Source organism: Oncorhynchus gorbuscha, linkage group LG03 (assembly GCF_021184085.1).
Source record: "Oncorhynchus gorbuscha isolate QuinsamMale2020 ecotype Even-year linkage group LG03, OgorEven_v1.0, whole genome shotgun sequence".
NCBI classification, from domain to species: Eukaryota; Metazoa; Chordata; class Actinopteri; order Salmoniformes; family Salmonidae; genus Oncorhynchus; species Oncorhynchus gorbuscha.
In genome coordinates this window covers 102581766-102596689 of record NC_060175.1, presented here as the reverse complement: position 1 = coordinate 102596689, position 14924 = coordinate 102581766, and the positions used below count along the sequence as shown (strand labels likewise).

Below are 14924 nucleotides of genomic sequence, written 5' to 3'. Positions count from 1 at the left end.
AACAGTCTGGACACAATTCCTGGAAGCTGAAAATGACCCCGTTCAGGCCTCCCGGGTGGCGCAGTGGTTAAGGGCGCTGTACTGCAGCGCCAGCTGTGCCACCAGAGACTGAGTTCGCGCCCAGGCTCTGTCGTAACCGGCCGCGACGCACAATTGGCCTAGCGTCGTCAGGGTTAGGGAGGGCTTGGCCGGTAGGGATATTCTTGTCTCATTGCGCACCAGCGACTCCTGTGGCGGGCCGGGCGCAGTGCACACTGACCAAGGTTGCCAGGTGCACGGTGTTTCCTCCGGCGCATTGGTGCGGCTGGCTTCTGGGTTGGATGCGCACTGTGTTAAGAAGCAGTGCGGTTTGGTTGGGTTGTGTATCGGAGGACGCATGGCTCTCAACCTTCGTCTCTCCCGAGTCCGTACGGGAGTTGTAACGATGAGACAAGATCGGAGCTACTAAACAATGATACCACGAAATTGGGGATAAAAAGGGGAAAAATTCACACACAAAAAAATAAAATGTCCCCGTTCTTCCAGTTGTTTCGTTAATATTTGTGTTCAGGACACCTAAAATCACTCACGTGGAGACGGGCATCTTTCACACACAAATAAATGTGTTTAGACAACCTGCTTTCAAGCAGGCATTGACAATCAGATTTATTTTATTTTTTAATCCAAATGTTCGGAACTATGAACTGGGGTTAAGACCAATCATCTATGAGTAATAATGACGCTTGAAACAAATTCTAATTCATTTTTATTTTACAAAGGGATTCCAGAGGCTCCTCTCCTAGAAGTTCCTGTTAGGAAAAGAGAGAAGAAGAGAACGTTAGATCTGACCAATCACAGTTTAATTTAGTAGAGCCTGACCAATCACAGTTTAATATAGTAGAGCCTGACCAATCACAGTTTAATTTAGTAGATCTGACCAATCACAGTTTAATATAGTAGAGCCTGACCAATCACAGTTTAATATAGTAGAGCCTGACCAATCACAGTTTAATATAGTAGAGCCCGACCAATCACAGTTTAATATAGTAGAGCCCGACCAATCACAGTTTAATTTAGTAGATCTGACCAATCACAGTTTAATTTAGTAGATCTGACCAATCACAGTTTAATTTAGTAGATCTGACCAATCACAGTTTAATATAGTAGAGCCTGACCAATCACAGTTTAATATAGTAGAGCCTGACCAATCACAGTTTAATTTAGTAGAGCCTGACCAATCACAGTTTAATTTAGTAGAGCCTGACCAATCACAGTTTAATATAGTAGAGCCTGACCAATCACAGTTTAATATAGTAGAGCCTGACCAATCACAGTTTAATTTAGTAGATCTGACCAATCACAGTTTAATATAGTAGAGCCTGACCAATCACAGTTTAATATAGTAGATCTGACCAATCACAGTTTAATATAGTAGAGCCTGACCAATCACAGTTTAATATAGTAGAGCCTGACCAATCACAGTTTAATATAGTAGAGCCTGACCAATCACAGTTTAATATAGTAGAGCCTGACCAATCACAGTTTAATATAGTAGAGCCTGACCAATCACAGTTTAATTTAGTAGATCTGACCAATCACAGTTTAATATAGTAGAGCCTGACCAATCACAGTTTAATATAGTAGAGCCTGACCAATCGCAGTTTAATTTAGTAGAGCCTGACCAATCACAGTTTAATACAGTAGAGCCTGACCAATCGCAGTTTAATTTAGTAGAGCCTGACCAATCACAGTTTAATATAGTAGAGCCTGACCAATCACAGTTTAATTTAGTAGACCCTGACCAATCACAGTTTAATATAGTAGAGCCTGACCAATCACAGTTTAATTTAGTAGAGCCTGACCAATCACAGTTTAATATAGTAGAGCCTGACCAATCACAGTTTAATTTAGTAGAGCCTGACCAATCGCAGTTTAATTTAGAGCCTGACCATAGTAGAGCCTGACCAATCACAGTTTAATTTAGTAGAGCCTGACCAATCGCAGTTTAATTTAGAGCCTGACCATAGTAGAGCCGGACCAATCACAGTTTAATTTAGTAGAGCCTGACCAATCGCAGTTTAATTTAGAGCCTGACCATAGTAGAGCCTGACCAATCACAGTTTAATTTAGAGCCTGACCATAGTAGAGCCTGACCAATCGCAGTTTAATTTAGTAGAGCCTGACCAATCACGGTTTAATTTAGTAGAGCCTGACCAATCACAGTTTAATTTAGTAGAGCCTGACCAATCACAGTTTAATTTAGTAGAGCCTGACCAATCACAGTTTAATTTAGTAGAGCCTGACCAATCACAGTTTAATTTAGTAGAGCCTGACCAATCACAGTTTAATATAGTAGAGCCTGACCAATCACAGTTTAATTTAGTAGAGCCTGACCAATCGCAGTTTAATTTAGTAGAGCCTGACCAATCGCAGTTTAATTTAGTAGAGCCTGACCAATCGCAGTTTAATTTAGTAGAGCCTGACCAATCAGTTTAATTTAGTAGAGCCTGACCAATCGCAGTTTAATTTAGTAGAGCCTGACCAATCGCAGTTTAATTTAGTAGAGCCTGACCAATCGCAGTTTAATTTAGTAGAGCCTGACCAATCGCAGTTTAATTTAGTAGAGCCTGACCAATCGCAGTTTAATTTAGTAGAGCCTGACCAATCACAGTTTAATTTAGTAGAGCCTGACCAATCAGTTTAATTTAGGCCAATAACAGCACCAATCACAGTATTATTTAGTCGAACAACGGCACCAATCACACACTGGCTGTGCCCAAATACCCATGTGTGCGTTCTAAATACAACTGAGGAGTATCTCCATCTGTAATAAAGCACTTTTGTGTGTAAAAACTCATTCTGATTGGCTGGGCCTGGCTCCTCAAAAAACATGGCTTATTTCAAAGCCGATTGTCACCAAAAACTTTATTAATTAACCTATATAGTTTATATAGTCTCCCCGCCTACATCTCTCCCAGTCAACATTATCTTTGCTCAAACTGACCCTGAATGACATCATGGGTCTTAAAGAGACAGGCACACTTTTATAAAATAACAGATAGCTTTTTTTTTTTTGCAATTGTTGATGATCAGTACAATACAATAGTGACTTTGGCTAATAGGCCTTCTTCATTGGTTGTGGTATCGAGTATCTAAGTCAAAACTTGTTGGTATCGTGACAAAACACCAGGCAGAACACAGAACAGCAGAAATGTACCTACTTAGACACGATGCTGTCGGTCTTCGCCAGCCTCAGGAGGGAGTCGTCGGCCTCGCCCTGCAGGACGGGACAGGAGGGTCCGTTAGATAGTCCCTCACACACACACACACACACACACACACACACACACACACACACACACACACACACACACACACACACACACACACACACACACACACACACACACACACACACACACACACACACACACACTGTCCTGTTAAACACACACACACACACACACACTACAGTCAACTACTGTCCTGTTAAACACACACACACACACACACACACACACACACACACACACACACACACACCAGTCAACTACTGTCCTGTTAAACACACACACACACACCAGTCAACTACTGTCCTGTTAAACACACACACACTACAGTCAACTACTGTCCTGTTAAACACACACACACACACACACACACACACACACACACACACACACACACACACACACACACACACACACACACACACACACACACACACACACACACACACACACACACACACACACACACACACACATGTTACCACCATCACACAGAAGATACCACACAATATCAAATGATGCCATGGTGACTTGAGGGATAAATGTGCGAGTGGCTTCCTCTCCTGAATCTACACCGATAACGCCAGACTTTAGATAGGAAGGAGGTAAAGGTCTCTATAATTCATGTACCTGGATCAAAGATAGTTGATGCCAGTGGAGGTTTAGCTATAACCTTGCTATGGAGGAGAGAGCATGGCCTCAAACCATCTCAGTTATCTGTTAACAGAGCCACCGCAGGAGGACAGAGCCACCGCAAGAGGACAGAGCCTCCGCAAGAGGACAGAGCCACCGCAAGAGGACAGAGCCACCGCAGAGGACAGAGCCACCGCAGGAGGACAGAGCCACCGCAGGAGGACAGAGCCACCGCAAGAGGACAGAGCCACCGCAAGAGGACAGAGCCACCGCAAGAGGACAGAGCCACCGCAAGAGGACAGAGCCACCGCAAGAGGACAGAGCCACCGCAAGAGGACAGAGCCACCGCAAGAGGACAGAGCCACCGCAAGAGGACAGAGCCACCGCAAGAGGACAGAGCCACCGCAAGAGGACAGAGCCACCGCAGGAGGACAGAGCCACCGCAGGAGGACAGAGCCACCGCAGGAGGACAGAGCCACCGCAGGAGGACAGAGCCACCGCAGGAGGACAGAGCCACCGCAGGAGGACAGAGCCACCGCAGGAGGACAGAGCCACCGCAGGAGGACAGAGCCACCGCAGGAGGACAGAGCCACCGCAGGAGGACAGAGCCACCGCAGGAGGACAGAGCCACCGCAGGAGGACAGAGCCACCGCAGGAGGACAGAGCCACCGCAGGAGGACAGAGCCACCGCAGGAGGACAGAGCCACCGCAGAGGAGGACAGAGCCACCGCAGGAGGACAGAGCCACCGCAGGAGGACAGAGCCACCGCAGGAGGACAGAGCCACCGCAGGAGGACAGAGCCACCGCAGGAGGACAGAGCCACCGCAGGAGGACAGAGCCACCGCAGGAGGACAGAGCCACCGCAGGAGGACAGAGCCACCGCAGGAGGACAGAGCCACCGCAGGAGGACAGAGCCACCGCAGGAGGACAGAGCCACCGCAGGAGGACAGAGCCACCGCAGGAGGACAGAGCCACCGCAGGAGGACAGAGCCACCGCAGGAGGACAGAGCCACCGCAGGAGGACAGAGCCACCGCAGGAGGACAGAGCCACCGCAGGAGGACAGAGCCACCGCAGGAGGACAGAGCCACCGCAGGAGGACAGAGCCACCGCAGGAGGACAGAGCCACCGCAGGAGGACAGAGCCACCGCAGGAGGACAGAGCCACCGCAGGAGGACAGAGCCACTACAGGCCAAGCCTCGCTGCCTAAGACCTGCAACATCGCCTTGTGTAAGGTTGCAAAATTCCAGTAACTTTTCCACGAAATCCCGGTCATAAATTTGCAACCCACTCCTCACGAAAGCGGAGACACCTACCATTCTACGGATGGCACCACAGATAGCGTAGGTCTTGAACTGGCCATTGAAGCGACCGGTTGCCTTGTCAACCTGCAATAAAAAAATATATATATTTGTACAATGAGGTTATATAAGAAGAGGGCCTGTCATGCCAAATATTGACCCCCTGCCAAAAAGTGCCAAATATTGACCCCCTGCCAAAAAGTGCCAAATATTGACCCCCTGTCAAAAAGTGCCAAATATTGACCCCCTGCCAAAGAGAAGCTACTAGCGTCCGTTGCTAGAACATGCCAAATTCTGCAATACATTGTTTGAAGGGTATTTACAATATGTTTTAGCCTTAAATCTCACCATTTATTGGCAGATAACGTATAGAACATGATCCATGGTCACTGAAAAAAAAAAAACCTACACTCGATCCCTCCGATGTCAACAATTACAGACCAGTATCCCTTCTCTCCAAAACTCTTGAACGTGCCGTCCTTGGCCAGCTCTCCCGCTATCTCTCTCTGAATGACCTTCTTGATCCAAATCAGTCAGGTTTCAAGACTAGTCATTCAACTGAGACTGCTCTCCTCTGTATCACGGAGGCGCTCCGCACTGCTAAAGCTAACTCTCTCTCCTCTGCTCTCATCCTTCTAGATCTATCGGCTGCCTTCGATACTGTGAACCATCAGATCCTCCTCTCCACCCTCTCCGAGTTGGGCATCTCCGGCGCGGCCCACGCTTGGATTGCGTCCTACCTGACAGGTCGCTCCTACCAGGTGGCGTGGCGAGAATCTGTCTCCTCACCACGCGCTCTCACCACTGGTGTCCCCCAGGGCTCTGTTCTTGGCCCTCTCCTATTCTCGCTATACACCAAGTCACTTGGCTCTGTCATAACCTCACATGGTCTCTCTTATCATTGCTATGCAGACGACACACAATTAATCTTCTCCTTTCCCCCTTCTGATGACCAGGTGGCGAATCGCATCTCTGCATGTCTGGCAGACATATCAGTGTGGATGACGGATCACCACCTCAAGCTGAACCTCGGCAAGACGGAGCTGCTCTTCCTCCCGGGGAAGGACTGCCCGTTCCATGATCTCGCCATCACGGTCGACAACTCCATTGTGTCCTCCTCCCAGAGCGCCAAGAACCTTGGCGTGATCCTGGACAACACCCTGTCGTTCTCAACTAACATCAAGGCGGTGGCCCGTTCCTGTAGGTTCATGCTCTACAACATCCGCAGAGTACGACCCTGCCTCACACAGGAAGCGGCGCAGGTCCTAATCCAGGCACTTGTCATCTCCCGTCTGGATTACTGCAACTCGCTGTTGGCTGGGCTCCCTGCCTGTGCCATTAAACCCCTTCAACTCATCCAGAACGCCGCAGCCCGTCTGGTGTTCAACCTTCCCAAGTTCTCTCACGTCACCCCGCTCCTCCGTTCTCTCCACTGGCTTCCAGTTGAAGCTCGCATCCGCTACAAGACCATGGTGCTTGCCTACGGAGCTGTGAGGGGAACGGCACCTCAGTACCTCCAGGCTCTGATCAGGCCCTACACCCAAACAAGGGCACTGCGTTCATCCACCTCTGGCCTGCTCGCCTCCCTACCACTGAGGAAGTACAGCTCCCGCTCAGCCCAGTCAAAACTGTTCGCTGCCCTGGCCCCCCAATGGTGGAACAAACTCCCTCACGACGCCAGGACAGCGGAGTCAATCACCACCTTCCGGAGACACCTGAAACCCCACCTCTTTAAGGAATACCTAGGATAGGTTAAGTAATCCCTCTCACCCCACCCCCCTAAGTTTTAGATGCACTATTGTTAAGTGACTGTCCCACTGGATGTCATAAGGTGAATGCACCAATTTGTAAGTCGCTCTGGATAAGAGCGTCTGCTAAATGACTTAAATGTAATGTAAATGTAATGTAATGATTTAGTGAGCAGGCTGTAAAACATAGGAAACGATGGACGACAACACCACCGGCGAGCTAAGAGCACGTCTCCAAAAACCTCTTTATTTAGCTAGCTAGCGCTAAGCTTCGTTTTCTATTGTACTACTTGTTTTAAAAATCGCCCTCTCTCTTATACGAAGTAGCCCATGAAAAGTGCCGTCAGCTTTAACATTTTATTTTAAAAAGGTTATAACGCCGGTAATCAAGCGTCTTGTCGTCTGGAGCGATCAGATCGTACTCCGTACCCCCACCATCCCAGGACCTACACGATTCATGTGGATAACCCGTTTTAAAATTCAAACGGCGAATATCACTGGAAAGTTTGCATCCCAGTCTTGAAATAGATGTTCAATAAATGTAGATTTTGGCGCTTGTAGACGGTCTCATAATGTACCCTACCGCCACACGGCCCTACCGCCACACGGCCCTACCGCGGCCCTAACGCTACACGGCCCTAACGCCACACGGCCCTCACGCCACACGGCCCTCACGCCACACGGCCCTAACGCCACACGGCCCTAACGCCACACGGCCCTAACGCCACACGGCCCTAACGCCACACGGCCCTAACGCCACACGGCCCTAACGCCACACGGCCCTACCGCCACACGGCCCTACCGCCACACGGCCCTAACACTACACGGCCCTAACACTACACGGCCCTAACACTACACGGCCCTAACACTACACAGCCCTAACACTACACAGCCCTAACACTACACAGCCCTAACACTACACAGCCCTAACACTACACAGCTCATTTAAACTATCAAAGCTGGCTGATTAGTTGATTATTTGAATCAGCCTTTTAGTGCTAGGGGAAAATCCAAACTGTGCACCCTTTGGGGTCCCGAGGACTGAGTTTGGGTTACCTGTGTTCTCTCTCTATAGTAGCTGATCAGTTGTCAGTATTGTGAAATAATTATAATATAAGATTTGAGTAGCAGAGCTGCCTCTTATTAAAATCCTATCAGATCCCGTAGAGGTTAAATCCTATCAGTATCGACATGCTCCGACAACGCACTTAGCGGCTGTTCTGTCTGTGTGCCGTTTTGGGAAAATGAGTCTTCGGCCGTTGTAGGAAAGACGCATCGTTAAACCACGTGTACGCTCAGCTTCCACCGCTTTCGGGGGAAACTGGGCCCAGATCAATGAAAGACTACTGGGTGTGTTTCCGTGGAGGCTGCTGAGGGGAGGACGGCTCATAAATGGTCAGAACCGAGCAAATGGAATGGCATCAACCACCTGCTAACCAATGTGTTTGATGCATTTGATACCATTCCACTGAATCCGCTCCAGTCATTACCACGAGCCCAGTCCTCCCCAATGAAGGTTCCACCAATCTCCTGTAGTGTGGCTCAAATGGAACACGGTCCCCTGTGTTTAATAGGGTGCCATTTGGGACAAAGACACTAAAGTACATTATGAAGTCATAGAGTTCTATAGCTTGTGCCACTAGTCATTACCTCAGCAATGTTGATCTGGATAGAGGCGTGGTCCTTGGCCCCGATGATTCTGTTGCTCGCAGAGCTGAAAGACACAGGGTCATAGCAAGTTGCATATAGAATCAGACTTACAGGAACTCTAGCTAATGTTGTCGACAGGGCAAAATTAAGTTAGAGTGCATTCATCAACACAAAGTTAAATTATGTATCTAGCTATGGAACCAACTATCTATCCATGACACAAACGTCTAACATTGCTCGTTGTCGTAGGCTTGTTTCGTTCCAGGTGTGGCGCTACGAGGTACTCACCATTTACGTGGGACGTACAGGTCCACGAATTCACCAGCGTCGTTCTGCATTCTGTTTTTTTGGGTGATGATGACCGGTCACTCGATCTGTGAGTAGCAGAGAAAAAGATCGAGCTATTAATCAGATAGCTTGCACCACACAGAAGTTCAGCACCCTGCCCTGTCACACACCACCTTAGCGACTGCCGCCCGATGTAGAAAGTCATGGAACACTGGTCCCTTTAATTATCACATACCGTTTTACCCACTTCATATGTAAACACTGTATTCTAGTCAAGGCCTATGCTATTTAACTATTGCTGTACCGATACCATTCTTCAGATATAGTACATGTTCTATCCATATGGTAACATAGCGGTTAGAACGTTGGGCAAGTAACCGGAAGTATCCCCGAGCTGACGAGGTAAACCCGCTGTTCCCCGGGAGCAGGTGGATGCCCCCCCCCCGGGGTTAAACGCGGTAGAAACATTTCAGTTGGAGAACTGACGAGGCACCCCCCTTTCCCATATAGTCTATACATCCATCAAATATAGATTTATACGCCGGACATGTGACATTTTAAGACCTAATATTTCTTCATTCTGTTCCTAGGCTATCATTGTAAATAAGAATGTTCTTAACCGACTTGCCTAGTTAAATAAAAACTTAAAAAAAAATGTTTTTACTACATTAGCTATTATAGAGCAATTAGCTAGCTAGCTTAATGTGTTAACGTGTTAGATAGTTAGTCAAACTCAACATTTCTCGTTTGCATGGCAACGTTAGGTTAGGAAACATAATGCGCTTATTAAATATCAGAATTGATGAAGCAATCTCTGGCGGAGAAGAGAGACGTTCATGAGCAAATACGAAGCCATGTGAACATTTGCGTTGACGCCGGAGCATCCAGCATGTGGCCAACTTTTTCCACCATAAATGTGCCAAAATAACGACAACATTCAAAATAAATAAAACACTGCCGTTAGCGGAGATACTTCGCAATATATATATATTTACCTATTGGGCCGCTATGGTTCGTGAAAGTACAGTATTTTTGTATTCGTACAAACAGAGAAAATATTTCTCTCACCTTTTATCACAAATGGCTGACAGGAAAGAGAGAACGTCGTTACCGGATGTTGAACCTTCTGCTACCGGTGTCGCAAGTAATTACTTCCGTACGGAAACATTAAAAACCAAAACTTGGCTTTTGTGCAAATATTGTTAAAAAATGTTTTTTAGAATGATCCACAAACTACGTTACGCGAGTAAAGTCATACCATATATATAAGAAATCACAGCTGTAATGGAAACATTAAGTTTCGGTAAAATGTTATAAATACCGACAAATAATTTGTTCGTCACGAGATGATATGGTGTGTGGTACTCCCACTAAGACTCGGGGAAACTACAGTTTATTAGGCTACAGATGAAACAAGTTATGATGAACTTCACAGAGTGGTCAAATAAACATTTCAAATCTAATTTTATTTGTCACATGTTAACAACAGCTGTAGACTAGCAATGAAATGCTTACTTACAGGCCGTTCACAACAATGCAGAGAGAAAGAAAATATAGAAATCATTGAAAGGTCATAATAAATACACAATGAGTAATGATAACTTGGTAAAGTGACTGATAAACAGTAGCAGCAGTGTATGTGCTGAGACAAAAGAGTTGGTGTAAAAAGTGTTAATGCAGATAGTAAATAGTTACCTGGACTCACTATTTAGCCATCTAATGGCTTGGGGAAGAAGCTGTTCAGGGTCCTGTTGGTTCCAGACTTCCACCAGTACAGCTTGCCATGCAGTAGCAGAGAGAACAGTCTATGACTTGGGTGGCTGGAGTCTTAAAACATTTTTTAGGGCTTTCCTCTGAGAACTGCCTGGCAGGGGCGCAACTTTCACTGGGGACAGGGGGGACATGACCCCTCCACATTCTGAAACAGTATTTTTGCCCCCTCCCCCCAGTTTTAGAATTGCACTGTGATATAAACACGGCCGGGGGCTTTAGGACCATGTGGACACCTCAGAGCTGTCGAGTAGGTTGTTTTCCGGTTCAAGCAGGCAGAACGTAGGACCACATGGACACCACATCTTGTGCAGGCAGGTTGTGTGAAGGCAAAGCTTCTGAAAGGCTGACGGATAGGACCAGCATGGAAAAGATGATCAGAGGCAGCTGCTGTCTGCGCTTTTTCTCTCCGAGCTGTAATAGCAAGCATAGCAGAAACTGGCTACTCTTTAGTTGACTGATCTAGCGGGCAAGGTAACTGCTGTTTGACAGAAGGAAAAAAAATATTTATTCCCAGTGCAAATGACATGTTACGTTAGCCGTTGTTTCATCCCCTCTCGCTGTCTGTCAGGTAGTAGTATCTAACAGCTGTGGTATGGAAAAGTTTTGTAGCCTTCGTTTTGTCACGTTTCAACAGAAGTACATTTGATGATGTACCAATATTAGCTAAAGCTAGCCAAATGTTGGCTAATGTTAGCAAGCTCGCTAACTTGAGCTATTATTTTTTAATATCACTAGAGATTGTGTCATCTGTGGATCTGTTTGGGCAGTATTGCATATTGGAATGGGTCCAGGGTGTCTGGGATAATGTTGATGTGAGCCATGACCAGCCTTTCAAAGCATTTTATGACTACAGATGTGAGTGCTACAGGAGATAGTCATTTAGACAGGTTACTTTGGCGTTCTTGGACACAGGGACTATAGTGGTCTGCTTGAAACATGTAGAGGTTGAAAATGTAATTGAAGACACTTGCCAGCTTGTCATGCCCTGAGTAAGGTTCTGTTCCTTGAACCGGATCCAACCCCTGGTGATCACACAGTTGTCCGGAAACAGCTGGTGCTCTCATGCATGGTTCAATGTTGCTTGCTTCGAAGCTATCATAGAAGACATTTAACTCATCTGGTAGGCTTGCTTCACGGCTGGGTTTCCCTTTGTAATCCGGGATAGTTTGCAATCCCAGCTACATCCGTTCAAGCTTTATGCTCCCTTTCCAATAAATATTGAGGGTCTTATTCTGGTGACATGATGATCAATGCTTGACAGCTTAATCTGTAAAAATCTCTTAATTTAGTTTACCTTGTATCTGCAGAGCTGTTGGCTAGAGAGCACACGTGTCAAGACCAGAGTAGGGACATTTGTTATTTAAACGCAACAGACTTTTTGTGACAAAACTATTGGTTGAGTTGAAAATGCGATGGAAACACATTGACCTTCAGATTTTTATTCGGTACATGAAAACTTAAACGTAAAAAGTTACATTTGTGTTTACTACGTCATCATGCATGTTTATCTGCAACAAGTCAGATTGGTGGAAACACACCATTGGAAAATTGGTATATTTTATTATTGAGGATTAATTTTTGCATGAAAATCTGTCGCCAATTGGATGGGAACCTAGCTACTGAGAGCAACTGGTTGTCTTATGCCTGCAGTGAATCCCAGATAGAATTATATAATGATAACATTTAATATGCAAGAATCATGCTCCAACCAGCTGAGCCATTGGAATCTGCTTCAGAGAAGGTTAGTAAATGAACATGTCTCATTCTCAACCCAACTTTTGATACAGATTCGATAAACAATTATATCAGGTAGATCTCTAATATTTTATTTAAACCAGATAACCATTCAGTTGTTGACAAACACAATACATTGTTAGACATTCAAATTGGACAAAATGGCATGAATTACAATCAAATACACAATAAGATAATATTTCCCAAAGAAATGAAATGATTAATAAACAAAGACATGGACTAGGTATTTAATAATTATATCACACAAGTCAAATTAACATTTAAGAACAATACCATTCGAAAGCAAGATACAAGAAACTCTACAAGAGATAAACATCTATAGCACAATACAAGTTCTTTTTTTAAACCAATAGTTTTTCAACCCCTCTAGAGAAGTCAAGGCTATTAAAAAACCAGAGCAGCTGGAAATGTTAAGGCAATTTGCTCCATTCAGTGCAAAAAAAAAAAAAAGAAGGTTATTTTATATTTAAATTACATTACGCGACACTAGGTCATTTAGCAGCTGCACCTGTGTACCGATTCTCGTCCTCCTCTTCTGAGGAAGAGGAGTAGTAAGAAGGATCGGAGGACCAATGCTCAGCTTGGTAAGTGTCCATATTGGATTTATTATATGAACACAAAACAAAGACACTAAACAATCCTGAACGGTGAAATACAAAAACACAGAACAGAAAATAATCACCCACAAAATCCAGGCGGGAAAAGGCTACCTAAGTATGATTCTCAATTAGAGACAACGAACGACACCTGCCTCTGATTGTGAACCACACCCGGCCAAACACATAAACACAACCTAGAAAAACAAACAGACTGCCCACCCCAACTCACTCCCTGACCATACTAAAACAAACAGACTGCCCACCCCAACTCACTCCCTGACCATACTAAAACAAACAGACTGCCCACCCCAACTCACTCCCTGACCATACTAAAACAAACAGACTGCCCACCCCAACTCACTCACTCACCATACTAAAACAAAGACAAAACAAAGGAACTAAGGGTCAGAACGTGACACCCTGTCCAGACCGACGTACAGTCAGTGCATTCAACTACGGTAGGGAAAGTAACCACACATCACAAGTCCAAAGGAGGTAGAGTAAATTTAGATTACCATACACTGAGTGTGACAAGAGAAAGAACCACCTGTTCTTTCCATTACATGGTAAAGGGGGATATACCTTAGTCAGGTGTGCAACTGAATGCAATTAACTGAAAGGTGTCTTCCGTATTCAAACTCAACCCCTCCGAATCAGAGAGGTGCAGGTGGCTGCCTTAATTGACCTCCACACATAGCATGACCAGGTGAATCCAGGTGAAAGATATGATCCCTTATTGATGTCACATGTTAAATCCACTTCAATCATATATTGTTTTTTTTTCTCTCACAAAAGTAGTGCACTTTGCACTTTACTAGTATTAGCAGACAGATATAGATGTCTGGTAGTTGAAAAATTAAGAATAGTTTCTTCCAGGATTCAATAGTTGGAATTGTAAGAGTTGTCTTTTTCTCTGTGATTGTCTAATGGAATCCAGAAAGAACTAAAACTCTTGTCCTCAAACATTTCTTACATCAAAAGGTGCAAAAGACACAACATATCCCACATCAAATTAAATGTTTTTCTCGATCAAATAACATGGAAAACAACCACTTTTTGGTGCAGTATTTATTTACCATCCTTACAAACCATCTAATGTAAATGTACATTGCTATATTAGGGTGGCAGGGTAGCCTAGTGCAAGTTCAAACCCCCGAGCTGACAAGGTACAAATCTGTTGTTCTGCCCCTGAACAGGCACTTAACCCACTGTTCCTAGGCCGTCATTGAAAATAAGAATTTGTTCTAAACTGACTTGCCTAGTTAAATAAAGGTAAAATAAAAAATATTGTACATATGCTTGTCAACTACATTTGTACCTGTAGACTTTCTATCATCATGGAGATAAACAATGACCAATACAGTAATTGAGTACATTGAGACATCAAATGGTTTGTGAGGATGTGGCTCAATTGGTAGAGCATTGGGTTTGATTCCCACACGGGACGAGCATGAAAATATATGCACTCACTAAATCAAATCAAATCAAATCAAAATCAAATTTATTTATATCACATCAGCTGATATCTCAAATGCTTGTACAATGCTGTAGACTTCCTCTAGGAAGAAACCTCATGTGGGGTGGCCATGCCGGGGAGATATAACAGAACATGACCAAGATGTTCAAATGTTCATAAATGACCGCATGGTCAAATAATAATAAGGCAGAACAGTTGAAACTACAGTCAGATGGACTGGGGACAGCAAGAGCCATCATGTCAAGTCCTGGGGCACGGTCCTAGGGCTCAGGTCCTCCGAGAGAGAGAAAGAAAGAGAGGAATAGAGAGAGCATGGGTCAATTGGTGGAGAGCAGAATGGCCAAGATGTTCAAATGTTCATAAATGACCAGCATGGTTGAATAATAGTAAGGCAGAACAGTTGAAACTGGAGCAGGAGCATGGCCAGGTGGAC

The 14924-nt window shown here is 45.1% G+C and overlaps 1 protein-coding gene across 1 annotated transcript; it reads right to left on the bottom strand.

Annotated features, from left to right (window-relative positions):
• Positions 1 to 728: 728 nt before the first annotated feature.
• Positions 729 to 10030, bottom strand: LOC124032397 (40S ribosomal protein S21). Its single transcript, XM_046344771.1, has 6 exons — positions 9956 to 10030; positions 8888 to 8973; positions 8600 to 8663; positions 5217 to 5288; positions 3201 to 3256; positions 729 to 788 (listed from the first exon to the last, which is right to left on the bottom strand). The coding sequence occupies exons 2-6, from the start codon at positions 8935 to 8937 to the stop codon at positions 779 to 781; spliced, it is 252 nt and encodes an 83-aa protein (XP_046200727.1). The 5' UTR covers positions 8938 to 8973; positions 9956 to 10030; the 3' UTR covers positions 729 to 778.
• Positions 10031 to 14924: the final 4894 nt, after the last annotated feature.